At 52.1% G+C, this 15,803-nt stretch overlaps 1 protein-coding gene across 1 annotated transcript in view; it reads right to left on the minus strand.

The window, feature by feature from the left end:
• Bcl3 (BCL3 transcription coactivator) overlaps positions 1-9,684 on the minus strand; it is a 14,512-nt gene extending 4,828 nt beyond the window's left edge. The window contains exons 1-2 of the mRNA XM_021168970.1: positions 9,353-9,684; positions 7,006-7,159 (exon numbers count right to left, since the gene is read on the minus strand). Coding sequence (XP_021024629.1) covers positions 7,006-7,159; positions 9,353-9,593 — 395 coding nt within the window. The 5' untranslated portion in view covers positions 9,594-9,684. The remainder of the gene's footprint in view (positions 1-7,005; positions 7,160-9,352) is intronic.
• Between the last annotated feature and the right edge of the window lie 6,119 nt (positions 9,685-15,803).

Genomic DNA, 15,803 nt, shown 5'->3' on the forward strand with positions numbered 1-15,803 from the left:
CCACGCCCCCAGCCCCTCACTGGGGGATTCTAGGCAGGGGCTCTACCACTGAGCCACGCCCCCAGCCCCTCACTGGGGGATTCTAGGCAGGGTTCTACCACTGAGCCATGCCCCCCAGGCCCTCACTGGGGGATTCTAGGCAAAAGCTCTACCACTGAGCCACGCTCTAGTTTTCACCGGATTTTTTTTCCTGACAGGATTTTAGTATATAACACAGGCTGTCCCTGATCTCACTCAATGTCCCAGGCTGTCCTCAACTCTGTGATAATCAATCCTCTTGTCTCCTGATTACAGGCTTGAGACATCACAAGTGTGAGTGAGTGTGGGCCTACGTATGTAGCTCAGAGTGGCTTCAAATTGTCAATTCTCCTGCCTCAGCCTTGCAAGGCTAAGCCATCTTGTCTTCCTCTTCCATTTCCTTTGACAGCATCTCCACACTCTCTCTTCCTTCTGCCCTGAACACATTGGCCTCCTTGCACCTAAGACATGCCAGCCACACTTACATCCTGGCACCTTTTTGTAGGTTTTTCAGTATGCCTGGAACAGGTTCCCTAGATATCTATAGGGCTTACCACGCTCACCCCTGCCTCTGCTGAGGTACTATGGCAGACCCACATGCCTTCTCCTTTCGTCTACCATCGTTGCTTCCAGGTTGCTCCGTGGTTCATTGTCAAGTTTGTCACCATTTTCTTCCTGAATCTCCCCATCAAAATAATGTCGGCCCCACTGGGCAGATGCCGTTCCCTGTCCAGAGCTTAGGAGTCTCTGACAGAGAACAAGTGTGCTGTGACTATGTACTGATGACAGGTATCTATCCCATATGTCACTCTGGGTGACTACTTCCCCAACCTTCCTGGGGCCATAGCTTCCTTATCTGTGAAGTGAGGCATGCAAACTCGTGGTCAGTTCTCTGCCACACATCAGGTTCAGCCTTCCAGGGCTGTCTGTGGAACCAAGGAGGAAAGGCCAGGTATGGCAGGTCCCGTGCTGTGTGTTTGTTTTTCCAGACAAGGTTTCTCAGTGAGACCTGGCTAGCCTTGAACTCACAGACTGCCACCTGCCTCTGCCTGGCATTAAAGGCATGTGCCACCACTGCCCACCTGGTGACTCACACTTTTAAACCTAGTTGTCCTGAGGCAGAGGAAGGTTCTCTGTGTTTGACACTGCCCTGGCCTACCTAGTGAGCTCCAACCAGACAGGGCTGCGGAGTGAGAGCTATCTCAGAAGAATAAAACAAGGAGGAAGGAACCATGTGGGATGTGGGTCATGGCTCTGGAGCTGGGTTTGGCAGTTTAGAATGTCCTTATAGCGTGAAGGATCCACGCCCCAGCTCCTCGAGGCCTTCCTTTACATACAGCATGACAGTTATTGTTACTCGAGAGAGCTACTCACTCAATGATGCCTAGAGGTGGTTGTTGTTCCAACTTACCAATTCCTCATCTAGGGAGGCCACATTGCTCCACCATTTCCTGTGGGGCACCTGAAGTCCTCTTCAGATCCTTCAGCGACCTCCCCACTAAAGCACTTGCTCTCTTCCCAGGGATCCCAGACTAGAATAACCATTCCCAGCTGAGGGCAAACAGAAGGATCACATATGTACATGGGGCCAGGGGGAAACAGGCTGGCCGCATGCTCTCATGCCGCGTGGCCTTTGTTTTTCGTATTTGTGAGTGTGGTGCACACGTGAGCATGTGTCCTGTGTGTGTCACTGTCTTCCCTCAAGCTCTCCACTCTACTTTTAAACTTTTATTTATTTCTGCTAAAACCAGATCTTGGTATGACTGATAGCATGGAACTCACTCCAGAGACCAGGCTGGCCTCGAACTCAGATCTACCTGCCTCTGTCACACAAGGACTGGGATTAAATATGTCCACCACTTATTCCTAGCTTTGTTTCTTTGCTATCCATTCATGCACGTGTGTATGCAATTACTGTGTGTGCATTTTTGTTTCGACAGAACATGTGTGGAGGTCAGAGGACTTGCAGAGGTCAGTTCTGTCTTCCCCCACCATGTTGGTATTGGGCATCAAACTCAGGTTGTCAGGCTTGCATATAGATAGATCCTCTGCTCCCTAAGCCATCTCACCAACCCCTCTACCATAGTGTTTTCATTATTTCCCTTTTTTTCCTGTTCCCCCCCTGTATGTGGCATGCATGTGTCTTTGCACATCTGTGTGCATACATGTCTTTACACTTGTACGAGCGCACACTTGAGCTCACAGATGTGTGTTGACACCAGAAACGATCCCCCATCACTCTTCCACCTTATTTTTTGAGGCAGGATCTCTCATTGGACGGAACTCACTGACTAGTGAGTCTCCAGGCTCTTCCTGCCTTTCCCTACCAGAGGTGAGATTTCATCTCCAGCTTATTCCCAGCTTTTCACTGCAGGTGCTGTGGTCCCAGCTCTAGCTGTACACTTGAGCAGCAGTGCAATTCAGGCTTCTGTGTTTACTCTCTTAGCTTCTAACTACATAGACAATGCATAATGACCCACGACTCATCGAACACCCACCCACTGAACTGTCAATCTCAGCCCCGAATGACCTTCACTTAAAGTCTCTTTACTACCCAATCACAGTGACTGTACGTCTGAAAGGAGGATGTGGAGTTTGAAGCTAGCTTGGGGTACATAGAGAAACCTTGTCTCAAAAAACAACAGTCTTTAGATTCAGTACAATGACGGAGCCCCTGCCCAGAATCCCTCAGTGAGGGGCTGGGGGCGTGGCTCAGTGGTAGAGCCCCTGCCTAGAATCCCCCAGTGAGGGGCTGGGGGTGTGGCTCAGTGGTAGAGCCCCTGCCTAGAATCCTCCAGTGAGGGGCTGGGGGTGTGGCTCAGTGGTAGAGCCCCTGCCTAGAATCCCCCAGTGAGGGGCTGGGGGCGTGCCTTAGTGGTAGATTCTTTCCTTGCACAGAATCTAGGCTAGGAAATACCAGGCTCTAGGTTTCATTCTAATCAATACGCACTCGCACACATACACATTGCAAGTTCATTAATAGGGCATCTACTTTCTCACCTGCCAGCTGCCTCTTACTAACCGGATTCTTGCCAAGGCAGTCAGGTACAGTGAGCAGAATCTACAGATCACCTCCCCACATTATTCTGAGGAAGTGCTGAAATGTCGCGGTCCGATAGGCTTGGGTGAGGGGGTGGTGGATCATACCGCCAGAAATGCAAACGATCCCTAGCAGGGTCCCGGACAAAGTACCTCCTGCTTGAGTTTGGTTTTCCTTCCTACAATAGCGCCTATGGCCGGGACAAATTACAATGGGCGAATCCCTGAGTCTAAATCCCGATGGTTGAAAGCAGATGGAAATAGAAAATGCTGGGGGGAGGGGCGGGCCCTGAGTCCCTCCGCGTTTGGCTTCTCTGAAGAGGGATGCAGCATCTCCTTAGAAGCGCCACCCGCTTGGCTCCCTCTCGGCGCGGGCGGGGTTAAGCAAGGGCAGAGGGAGCGAATGATTTCAGAGAAACCGTCCAGGCTTCAGTTCCCATAAACGCGCGGGCCGCAGGGGGTGGGGCGGGGCTGGAGGAAGTGGGGACGGGAGGGGCGGCCCAGCCCTCGGACTTCCAGTAACAGGTCTGTGGGGCGGGGCTGGGCTTCCTGCTCCCGGGGGAGGGAAGCCTGGCCAGTCGGGGATCTACCCGGTCAACCCCTGGCATCCAAACTTCCACTCTTCCAATGGGGGAGAAGGGAGGCAGAACCCCAAGTCCTCAAGCCTGGGGCAGCTTCACTGGGTCCAGCCTTCAGCTGGTTTCTGGTCCCCCTATCCTGGCATCCGTACCGAGGGCTTTCTTGGAATCTCAGAAATACATTGTCGTAAGTCAACTAGGACCCCAAGTGGTCCCTCTCCTATGTTCCTTGGAGGGCCCAGGAATACAACGCCCCAATCTTTATTTCAGATCCTCAGGCACAGGCAGCTTCACATTATTACAGCACGTCAGGGCTGTTTGTAAAGTTTGCTTGCTTTCGGGAGCATAGAGGCTATTAAGTGAGGGCCAAGACCCCTGAGCCACCACCCCACCCCTGGTTTAGCCTGCTATTCTGTTTTGAAATTCTGTACTTTTCTTTAAAATGCATGGAACCACTCCCGTTTTGTTTTAAGACCGGGTCGCCACCCTCCAGCCTCAGTTTCCCTAGTGCTGCAATTACAGGTACACACACACCCCATTTCTTTTCCTATATCCCTTGAAGATGGAAGGATCCCATACTCCAGTTCCGGTCCTGAGACTTTAAGGCACACACCCCGCTCCCTTTGCAGAGATTTGCAGTTTCCGATTCCTGACCTCTGGGGGTTCTGGATGGCCTTGCTCTGGAGCCCAAGGCTAGCCTTCCTCCTGAGCTTGCTGGGAGTATTATAAGCTCGAGCCACACAATGCTGGCTCTTTCTGAGTCTTGCTGCCCTCCACGAAGTCAAGGCTCGACCAGAATCTCTGGGATCTAGACTTGAGGTCCCCTGCCCAGCCTCCCTGCCTTCCCCTCCCCTCCTCCAGCCTGTGTGAAGTGGGGCTCCTGGTTCAGGCAAGCTGGGGCCAGGCCCGCTGCCCATTCCGGTAAGCCCCAGCGGAAGGGGTTAAGGTTGGAGGGAGCACCGGGAGGGGCAGGCTGCTAGGAGTGGAGGATGCTGACGTGGGGGAGGCTGAGCAGCTGGGCTGCGGTCAAGTTGTGCGGGAAGGGATTTCCCCGAGGCGGCAGCTGAGGCAGAAGTGTTTGCGTTGGGGGAGAGGGAGGAGGGGCTGGGACTGGAGACAGCACTCGGCTTACCAGACCACAGACAGCTCAGCCCTGAGGACAGATACAAATTAAACCCTCTTAGCTTTTAGCCCCTGGGGTGGGAGGCAGCTAGAGTTGATTGAGTCCTTTAAGGACACTTTCTCCTGCTTGAGCCTACAGCCTCCCCAGGGCGGCTCTGTTCAAACAGTACCTACTCAAGTATTGAGCGCTTACTGTTTGCCCAGCCCTGTTCTGTGTACCTTGTGTATACAGGGTTGTGAAAGGTCTATGACCAGGCCTGGTTTCCAAACAGAAACTGACGCTCCACAACAATCAAGCCAGCTATCGAGCCTTTCTCTACACAAAGGGCCTACTGATTTCTGGCTAGGGTTTCCAGACCGCCCCCGCCCCCCCCAAACCAATTCTCACACGAGGGTTCTTTAGAAGTCATTTCAGTCAAATGCTAATACCAGCATCCAGGACACTGAGGCAGGAGGATTGCTATGAGTTAAAGTTGGCCTGGGCTTCATGGTGAGTTCCAGGCCTATCTGGGCTACAGAGTGAGAAGCTGGACATGGCAGTACAGGTTTGCGATCTCAGCATTGGGAGATACAGAAGCTGGATCAAAGTTGTCCTAGGCTAGGTACTGCATTTTAGGCCAGCCTGGACTACATGTGACCTTTACACAACAAAACAAAGCTTTTTTTTTTAAAAAATCTCTTCCCAAAAGGTGCATACTTATGATTCCTGTTTTTAACAGAGAGGGAAACTGAGGCACAGAGGAGGAAGAAACAGCCAGCTGAGGTTCACGCCCACCTTGACTGAGCAGCAGCAGTCAACTGCATGGAATGTTCATTCTATGCTCCGCCCAGGCCTAAACCCTCCCCTGGCTTAGCAGATACCCAAGCAATAAATCAGAGAATTGGGAAATCCACCATGAGCATGAAGGAATGACGTGGACCAGAGGAGAAATTATCCAAGTGTGTGTGTGTGTGTGTGTGTGAGAGAGAGAGAGAGTGTGTGTGTGAGTGTGTGTGAGTGTGTGTGTGTGTAAGTCATGGAGAGTGGAGCGTCCTGTTGCGTATATCCTGCCTCAAGTTTGTGAATGCAAGTGTGCACGGACCCTGTGAGCTTGCCCACTATACAGGAACAACAATGATGCTAAACAACATTCCGGTGACTTCTGCGGGGCTGGGCTGGAACCTGGGCCTCCTGCCCTGCCTGCTACTCAAGCAAGCACTCTCAACTATGCTGCATCCCCAGCCCCTCCTTTTCTTTCTCTAATCCAGGCTGGCTGTGAGCTCATGAATTCTTCAGCCTCTACCCTTAGCCTCCCCAGAACGAGGCTTACAGGTGTGCACAAGGAGCTCTAGCTGAAGTTTACTGGACACATGATGTACGATACACCAGACTCCCTTCTCACATGTGTGTGTGTGTGACACCTCCACAAAATCAGCAGATAAAACAGTTCCCAGAGCTGGGTGTGGCAATGCACACCTTTGATCCTAGCACTCAGGAGGTGGATGAAGGCATATCTATGTGAGTTTGAGGCTAGCCTGACCTACAGAATGAGTTCCAGACAAGTTAGGGCCACATAGTGAGACCTTGACTCAAAAATGGGATAGGGGCTAGAAAGCTGGCTCAGTGGTTAGAAGCAATGACTGCTCTTCCAGAGGACCCATAGAAGCTTACAGCATCTATAACTCCATTTCCGGGGGTGGGGGGATCCAATGGCTTCTTCTGGCCTCCTCAGGCACCAGGAATACACACACAGTGCACAGAAGCTCACAGGGACAAACACCCATATAAATAACAGTAAAAGAAGTGAAAATAAAGATATATAGTTTTTGTTTGTTTGTTTTTCGAGACAGGGTTTCTCTGTGTAGCCCTGGCTGTCCTGGAACTTACTCTGTAGACCAGGCTGGCCTCGAAACTCAGAAATCTGCCTGCCTCTGCCTCCCAAGTGCTGGGATTAAAGGCATGTGCCACCACTGCCTGTCCTATAGTTTTCATATTTGGATTATGATACAAATTCTGAGAGGGTGGGAGTGTGGCTTCCTGTTAGAGCGAGCACGGAGCATGCACAAGGTTCAGTCTCCCACCCCCACAACCAAAAATAAAACAAGTCACTGTCCCCCCAAAGCAGTTTTAGCCAGTGAGTGCTCTTAAGTGCCCATTGTCTGTAAAAGGAAACCCAGTGTCAGAGACAGAGAGTGTTGCTCAGTGGCAGTGGTGGCAGAGCCTGATATCCCCTGGAGGTCTGAGCTCCTCCCACACCCTGGCACTTACGTGTCTCCATCCTCATCCACCCGAGTGGCCATGGCAATGTCAGCTGAAAGGGGGTGTTCCATGGGGCATATCATGGAGTAGGGGTGAGTAGGCAGGTTCAGCAGCGGGAAGTGGGGGGCCATCGTCGGGGTAGAGTAAATTGGCATCAGAGGTCCTGGTAGAGCAAGACAAGAGGAAACCTGGATGAAGCCAAACCCACAGGCCTTCGTCCAGGGGGGGTTTTCTCTTCAGGTCTTAGCATCCTCCCAGATTCCCCATTCCCAATCTTATGTAGCTAAGGCTGACCTTGAACATCACATACAGCTGAGGATAACCTTGAACCCCTGATTCCTCCTGCCGTACCCCCTCAGTGCTGACCTGTATCACTTCACCTACTATTAAGATTTTTTTCTTTAAAAAAAAATAGAAATTTATTTTCAAAGTTTCTATATGTGTATGTGTCTGTGTGTGTCTGTGTATGTTTTGTGTACCACATTTGTGCCTGCACCCACAGATGCCATTAGAGGGCGCCAGATCCTCTTAAACTGGAGTTAACAAGCAGTGGTTAAGTCCTCACAACATGGGTTCTGGGATCTGAACTCAAGCCCACTGTAAGAACAGTGAGTACTTTTAATGGCTGAGCCATACCCCCTGTCCCAAGATCCCTTTTCCTTTAAAGATCTATTTTTAGTCACTACTTTTTAAGGCTGTATTCACTTTTTTAATGCATATGAATGTTTTGCCTGAGTGTGTACCACATACCTGCCTGACCCTCTCAGAGGCCAGACGAGGGCATTGCATTCCCAGAACCCTGAGCTGTCAGATGTGGACGCTGGAAACAAGCTCTAGTCCTCTGCAAGAGCTCCCGATGCTCTTAACCACTAAACCACCCCTTTGGCCCCCACCCCTTCTTTGAAACACTGTGTCACTATGGAACCCAGACTGGCCTCAAACTCAAAAAGAGCCTCCTGCCTCAGCTTCCCAAGTGCTGGGATTACAGGCATGAAGCACCATGTTGACTACCCCAGGTTAATGTTAGCTTCTCAGACTTGGCCCTCAACACCCAAGATAATGTTCTTGTTCATGCCCCTCCTCCCTACTCCTGCACCCTGCATTCCTCACCCCTAACCTCTATCCCTCACCCCTAACCTCTATCCCTCACCCCTAACCTCTATCCCTCACCCCTAGCCCCCATACCTCACCTCTAGCCCCCATCCCTCACCCCTAACCTCCATCCCCTACCCTAACCTTCATTCCTTATCCCTATTCCTTCCTACATCACATCTCTCTCACAAATGTCTGACCTCCATCTACAGAAAGGACCTTTAAGGGCAGAGAGAGCCCTGTTACCACCCAGCAGGGGACTTCAGTTATAAGATTACACTGTGAGTAATTTCATAGCTGAAGGAATAAATGATAAGCTAATATTTGGATGTAGGGGTCTGGGGAGTGGGGGCCATCAGAAAACTTGTCCTTTAGAACCCTTTTGGATGACAACGTTGGGAAGGGCCATTGCACAGATGGGGAAATGGAGGGCAGGGTTCTCCTCAGATGGAGGAAGGTCTCCTGTTACATAGTGTCCTCCAGCTGGAGCATGATAGGTAGAAGCAGAAGAACCTGGAGGGCCCAGAGAACCTCAGCAGCGCTGGGGTATTTAGCAGATAGTAATGTGCCTCCTGCAGGTGGATATAAAAGTTGAGAGAAAGGTATCTGGTTTCTTGCTGTCTGACCAGCTCTGGGATTCCCTTCCTAAAGTCCTACCTTTTCAGGTCCCTGACCGAAGCCCTTCAGTTTCTAAATTCCTTGTGTTCCCCCCTCTTAGAACCCTCAGTCCCCAAGCCTGCCCCTAGGGCCACCTGACCCAGGGATACTTGTGAGTGCTCACAACTAGCCTGCAGGATGCAGTCACTATCCCCCTAAGACCTCGGTTCCCAGGATTTTAACCTACCATATCAGCCTCCTTGGATCCTAGGTCCATTTCTATTCATTTCCCCATATCTGCTTACCAGAACCCCAGTTTCCAAGGCCCGAGTGACGATTATTCATAGGCCTGAACATCTGGTCTCTCCCAACCAGATATTCTGCGTCTCTAGAGTGTCTTAGGATCCCATATCTGCGACACTGGACGCTGTCTTCTGACCCCCATTCCCCAAGGCCATTTGACCCTTGGGCACCTGCCTGGGTGAACTCCTTGGCACCCTCATGGCTGAGCTCCAGGGCTTCTCAACCTCTTTCCTAGCTGTCTCTGGGACATCAGCTTGCACCCTAGAGTCCCAGCTACCAGGAACCCCAACTATTTGTGTCCTGTGTTCTGCTGACCTTAGGTGGCCCCCACCCGGCCCTGACTTTCATGGGGGAGGCCACTCACCCTGGTAGTAAAGGGCCTCCGGCCTGGCCACACAGTGGGGGGGCCCAGGGACAACCGGGACGTCGCAGCCGCTGTGCAGGGCGTCCAGGGGTCCAGCGGGGCTGCGCGTGGCTGCGGGCTCTGGGGACGCGGGGCGCAGCGGGCGTTTGCGGAGTGGCAGCGCGGCGCCCGGGGTGCCCTTGGGCCGGGTGCGCAGGTCCACGGGCCCCTCGTCCATGGCCCCCGCGGGGCATCGGGGCATCGGGCCGCCCGGAGACGCCGGGGCGTGCGGCGAGCTCGGCACGGGAAGGCGGTCTCGCCGGGCAGCGGGACTTCCCCTGCCGCCGACTGAACTGAAGGGACTTTTGTCAGTCGGGGCGGCGCCCGCCTCCCGCCTCCCCGCCCCCGGGCCCCCGGGGCCACCCGTCCGCCCCAGGGGTTTCCTGGACCCGCGTCTCGGAGGCGGAGCTCCTGGTCCCCACCCGCCACTCTGCTCGTTGTGCCTCTGGCCAGGAGCTCTGTCTGGGTCTGAGTCCTTGAGATTCTCACATCTTCTGTCTGTCTCTCGCTTTGTTAGACTGGAGCTCCTGTAGCCCAGGCTAGTCTTGAACTCGCTATGTAGCAGAGGGTGGTCTTGAACTTCTGTTACTCCTGTTTCTACCTCTTGAGTGCTGAAATGACACCTGTACTACTGTGCCTTGATCTATTTGTCTGTCTGTCTGTCTGTCTGTCTGTCTGTCTGTCTGTCTGTCTGTCTCTATCTATCTATCTATCTATCTATCTATCTATCTATCTATCTATCTATCTATCTATCCATCTATCTATTTATCTATCTATCTTTCCAGCCAGCCTGCCTTCCTTACTTCTTTCCTTCCTTCCTTTCTTTTTTCTTCGACCAGGGATCGAAGGCTAGCCTTAAATTTGTTGTGTAGCAGAGGATGACCATGAACTCCCGATCCTCCCTCCTCTACCTCCCATCTCCCCCGGAACACCATAACCGGCAAACGTTTCTGTTGGCTGGGGGGTGGGTGGGCTGTGTGCTAGGGAGCCCCTCCCCCCAAATTCCCCATCTCTGAATCTCTTGGCTGTGTCTGGCAATCGCTTCTACTTTTGTGAGCACCTTCCCCTCCCACTGGTCCCATCTTTCCTTTAGTATTTCTGAGTCTTTCAGCCATCTCCCTTAGTGCCAACTCTGAAGTCCTTAGAGGCCACAGGGTTGCTAGGGCATGGGTCTGAATCCTGAGTCCTACTTCCTCTTGGGTGACCTTGGCCATGCACTTCTCCCTCTGAGCTGTTTCCTTTTTGCAGTGCTGGAGCCTAGGAGCTTGTGCACCCTGAGCGATCTCCCAGCCCTCTTTGCGTTCCGTTTTAAGACTAAGCTGTTCCGACTGGCTTTGCCTTTGTTCTGTAGCCCAGGATGGCTTAGAACTTGAATCTTCCTGTCTGTCTCTGGAGGTGGGATGGCAGGTCTGCACCATCAGGGTGAGCCCAGACTCACTCTTTGTGCGAGAGAAAAGCCCAGCCCAGGGCAGGGACTGGTTCTTGGCTGAAAGTAGCCACCCTCTGCCTTCCTCATGCCTCCTAACTCGCACAGGGCACAGGATAGCTAGGGGTGCAGGAGAGCTCTGAATGTGTCTCCTTGCCAGGTCCCTGCACCCAGCCAGAGGCCTCACAGAACGAAGCGCCAATGAATCCCAGATGCAGAGAGAGAGAAGAGACTTGGAGACAGATCCTGAGAGATGCAAGTGTAGATAGGGAGAGTTAAGAGTTTGGACCAGCAGGCCTCACTTAGGGCTCAAGGCCAGACAATTGTGGGGGTTGGGGGGTGCAGGTTGACTCCCTCAGCTTTCCCCACTTCCCTTCCCACCCCAAGGAGGGGCTGGCTGGTGGGGAACAGGCCGGGCTGGTTGGGGCCCTGACTCAAACCCGCTGGAGCCGGGGAGGCGGGGCAGAGGCTCCGCCTCCTCCGGGTCCGCCCCGGGGCGGGGCAGCAGCTCGGGGCTTTCCCGGACATCCCGGGAGGTGGAGCACACACTGGGGTTGAGTCCAGGTCACTGAGTCACAGGGAGGCGGAGGGGGGCGGGGCGGCTTTGTAGACTTAGAGAGGCAGGGGAATAGCACAGCATGGCAAACCTGCCCAGAGGATTCTCAGGGTCCCTTGCTTCTTTCTCTGGATGTTCACGTGTCTTTACAAACCTGGCCCTGCATTCTGTTCCCTGACTCCTTTTTTTTTTTTTTTTCCAGACAAGGAGAGACTCTCTTTAGCCCAGGCTGGCCACGAACTAGGGGCAATCTTCTTGCCTCTGTCTCAGTGCTGAAATTACAGGTGAGAGCCACCACCTCCATTTTTCTGCCCCTTTTTGTCCCTGTGCCCTCTGTGGTGCTTCTCTGGGACCGTGTAAGTGGTTGTGGAGTTGTGAAGGGACTTTGGCCGGCTGGGGCCGCACCCAGGTGGATGGTTAACCTGGTTTGTGGGATTTGAAGTGCCAGGCGACCTTACCACTTCCCATTGCCTTTTGTCTCTCTTCGGCTGCCTCACCCCCACCCCACCCCACAGTGTGCCATTAAGGTGAATCAGGGGAGAGGCTACTGATTTGAAGAGATCTGTGTTCAAATCTCACCTCCAAACCACCTGGGGAGTTGCATATTCGAGGTACTCAGGAGCTAAGGAAAGAGTATAGAAAGGTTGCAACTAGCCTGGGCTACAGAGTGAGTTGAAGGCTAACTGGGCAACTTGTGGAGACTCTATTTCAATAATAAGAGTAAAAAAACAAAACAAAAACAAAAACACAGCCTGGATGGTGCAGGCTCAGTATTCCAGCACCACGGAGGTGAAGGCTAGGACAAAGCCTAGCCTTAACTACTTACAGAAAAAGTTTGAAGCTAGCCTGGGCAACATGGCCCCCAAAATGAAGAACTGGCCAGTGAGGTGGCTTCTCAGATAAAGGTGCTAGTCACCAAGTGAAATGACTTGGGTTCAGTCTTGGGTTAGAGGAGAGAAACGACTCCCACAGGTGTCCTCTGTTCTCCATATGTCCTGCCCCGTGTGCACACACAAACACACACTAAGTGAGTAAAAGTCTTCTATGCCTAACATGATAGCGCTGGGGTACAGCTCAATGACAGTGCTCTTTCCTGTCACACCAGGCCCCTGGGCTCCTGTCCCCAGCGACTTCAGTGACCTCCGTAAACTCAGTTGTCCATCTTCTCTCTTGAGACTCTGTTCTGGACAGTAGGCAATGTCACCTCTGCCTGCCAGCACGGGAGGGAAGCAGTCAGGGCAGAGTAAGGAGTCAGCATCTGATAGCCCACTCCTCTGGGTCCCTTGAACCCAAAGGAGAGGTGGAGAGCTCTGAGTACAGTTCAGACAGTAAAGCTGAGGCTGGGGGCAGGCAGGGTGTAGAGGTGACTCTCACACTGCCTGCCACCTTGGGACAGGCAGGGCAGTGGCTTGGCCCTTACATGACTAGAGCAGGTGGTACAAAATGTTATGTGCCAGACTCGGCGGTGTTGAGAGGTGCTGAGAGAGGTGGTGTTGAGCGTCTCCTGTGTGAGAATGGAGGGGGAAGGGAAGGGCCTGGGGAGAAGGGTCTATGGGGAACAGACAGTGTCTAAAGGAAGAGATTAGGGCCTAAGGAAGGAGGTAAAATCTAAGGGAGGAGGTGAGGGCCTAAGGGAGGAGGTGAGGGCCTAAGGGAGGAGGTGAGGGTCTAAGGGAGGAGGTGAGGGCCTAAGGGAGGAGGTGAGGGTCTAAGGGAGGAGGTGAGGGTCTAAGGGAGGAGGTGAGGGTCTAAGGGAGGAGGTGAGGGTCTAAGGGAGGAGGAAGTGAGGCTCTAAGGGAGGAGGTAAAAGTCTAAGGGAAGAGGTGAGGGTCTAAGGGAGGAGGTGAGGGTCTAAGGGAGGCCGTGAGGGAGGAGATCTATTTGGAAGGGATCTTCAGCCAAAGTCAGTTGAGGGAGGAGATCAGAGGAAGCAAGGCCTAAGGCAGGAGTCCTTATGTTTACTAATTTCGTATTCACATTCGCTTACTAACTCACTGTGTGTGTGCCCACAGGTGCACGAGTACAGAGGGTCGCTTGCAGGCATGAGTTCTCTCCTTCCAGCATTGGGTCTCAGAGATCTAACTCATGCAGCCGGGCTTGGCAGCAAGCACCTCTACTCACTGAGCCATCTCACTGGCCTAAAGAAACAGCTTTTGAGGATCCCCTTAGGGAAGGTGGAAGGCCCTGTGCCTGGGGACCCGGCAGGGATGGAGGGGAGGGAAGGGGAGGCAGGCCTGGAATGAGCCCCGCCCTGCAGCTGTCTCTGGTTTCCCAGAAAGTTTAGCTGCCTAGGAAAGTCCCAGATCCCACAGCAGCCTCCCCTCCAGTGTCGGGAACGGAGGATGTGGAACCAGGATGGCCTCCCCCCTGTTTCCCCCCTGGCTTTTTGAACCCCAGGCGGGGAGGACTAGGGTCTCCCCTCTAGGGTGCTTTAGCTTTCGAGGCCCCCACCCACTGGCAGGGGCAGCCCCTGGATGAGTCCCAAAAACTTCCCAGGGAGGGCTGGGAAGTCCTGCTTGCTGTCTAACCACTTTCCCTCATATAAACACCTACTTCTTTGTTTCTGTTCCAATCCTTCCTTCCTGTCTCCTGCATCGCTCCTAAGTTCTCCTGGGGAGGAGGGGAGGAGAAAGAAAGCCGACCCACTCAGGTGAAGTACCCAGGAGAACCAAGGTGGCTGGTATGAAGAGGGAGGCTGGGTGGAAGCCCTCATCCTCTCTCACCCACATCAATTTGTTCATCCCTCTTTGCTGTGGAGACCTGGGTGCGGATCCTACCAACTGTGCTTTAGTTGTATGACTTCCGAGAATTAAATGACATTATCCAGCCTTGATCTTTCCACCTGCAAAGTGGACCAACTCTAGAAAACACATTTTTCTTTTGTCTTTCCCCCTTTAAAAAGATATGTGTGCTGGCTGGGTAGTGGTGGCGCATACTTCTAATCCCAGCCCTTGGGAGGCAGAGGCAGGTGGATCTCTGTGAGTTGAAGGTCAGCCTGGTCTACAGAGTGAGATAAAGGACAGCCAGGGCTACACAGAGCCCATGTTTTAAAAAACAAAAAACAAACAAACAAACAAACAAAAAAAAACCCGGGCGTGGTGGCGCATACTTCTAATCCCAGCCCTTGGGAGGCAGAGGCAGGCGGATTTCTGAGTTCGAGGCCATCCTGGTCTACAGAGTGAGTTCCAGGTCAGCCAAGGCTATACAGAGAAACCCTGTCTCGGAAAAACAAAACAAAATAAAACAAAACAAAAAAGGTGTGTGCATGTGTGTGTTTATGTATGTATGTATATATGTGTATGAATGCATGTGTATGTCTCTGTGTGTATTATGTATTATGTGTGTGTCTGTGTGTCTGTGTGTGTTTGTGTCTAGAGACTACCTTGGGTGCTATTCCTCTGTGTCAATGTCATCAATCTCTCTCTTTCTCTCTCTCTCTCTCTCTCTCTCTCTCTCTCTCTCTTTCTTTTTTTCCCCCCGGAGACAGGGTTTCTCTGTGTAGCCCTGGCTGTCCTGGAACTCACTCTGTAGACCAGGCTGGCCTCGAACTCAGAAATCCGCCTGCCTCTGCCTCCCAAGTGCTGGGATTAAAAGCGTGCGCCACCACTGACCAGCCTTTTTTCCCTTTTTGATACAGTCTCTTATGATGCCCTGATTACTAGGTTAGCAGACCAGAAGCCAGCAAACACCATGGATGTGCTTGTCAATACATTCTCAGTGTGTGAATTACAGACGAGGCCACACTGTGCCTGCTTTTTTTTTTTTCCCTTCAATTTTTTATTAGATATTTATTTCATTTACATTTCAAATGCTATTCCGAAAGTCCCCTATACCCTCACCCAACCCTGCTCCCCTACCTACCCACTCCCGGGCCTGCTGTTTTTAACGTGGGCTTTCACAATTGAACTCAAGTCCTGGGTAATCGTTTTACTCTGAGCAGCCCCAACTATCCTGGAACTCACTCTGGCCTTGAACTCAGAGATCTGCCTGCCCCTGCCTCTTGAGTGCTGACATTAAAGGCATGAGTCACTGAAGTTTGGCTTACGCCTAGAGTTTTAAATGTGTTGTTTTCATAATTGAGCTCAGGTCCTGTGTGTGGTGTGGCAAGCAGTTTACTGACCGAAATTTCTCCCTCTGTCTGTCTATTTGTTGGAGGCAGGGTCTTGCTGTGTAGTTTGAGGTGTCCTTCCCCTGAGTAGGCTTTAATTTTTTTTTTTAGTTTTTAGATTTATTCATTTTATGTATATGTATATGTGTATGTGTATGTGTATGTGTATGTGTATGTGTATGTGTATATGTATATGTATATGTATATGTATATGTATATGTATATGTATATGTATATGTATATGTATATGTATATGTATATGTATATGAGTGCTTTGCCTACACATGTGTCTGTGCACCTTGCACATGCCTGGTGCCAGTGG

The sequence above is a fragment of the Mus caroli genome, chromosome 7 (assembly GCF_900094665.2).
Source record: "Mus caroli chromosome 7, CAROLI_EIJ_v1.1, whole genome shotgun sequence".
Classification (NCBI taxonomy): Eukaryota; Metazoa; Chordata; class Mammalia; order Rodentia; family Muridae; genus Mus; species Mus caroli.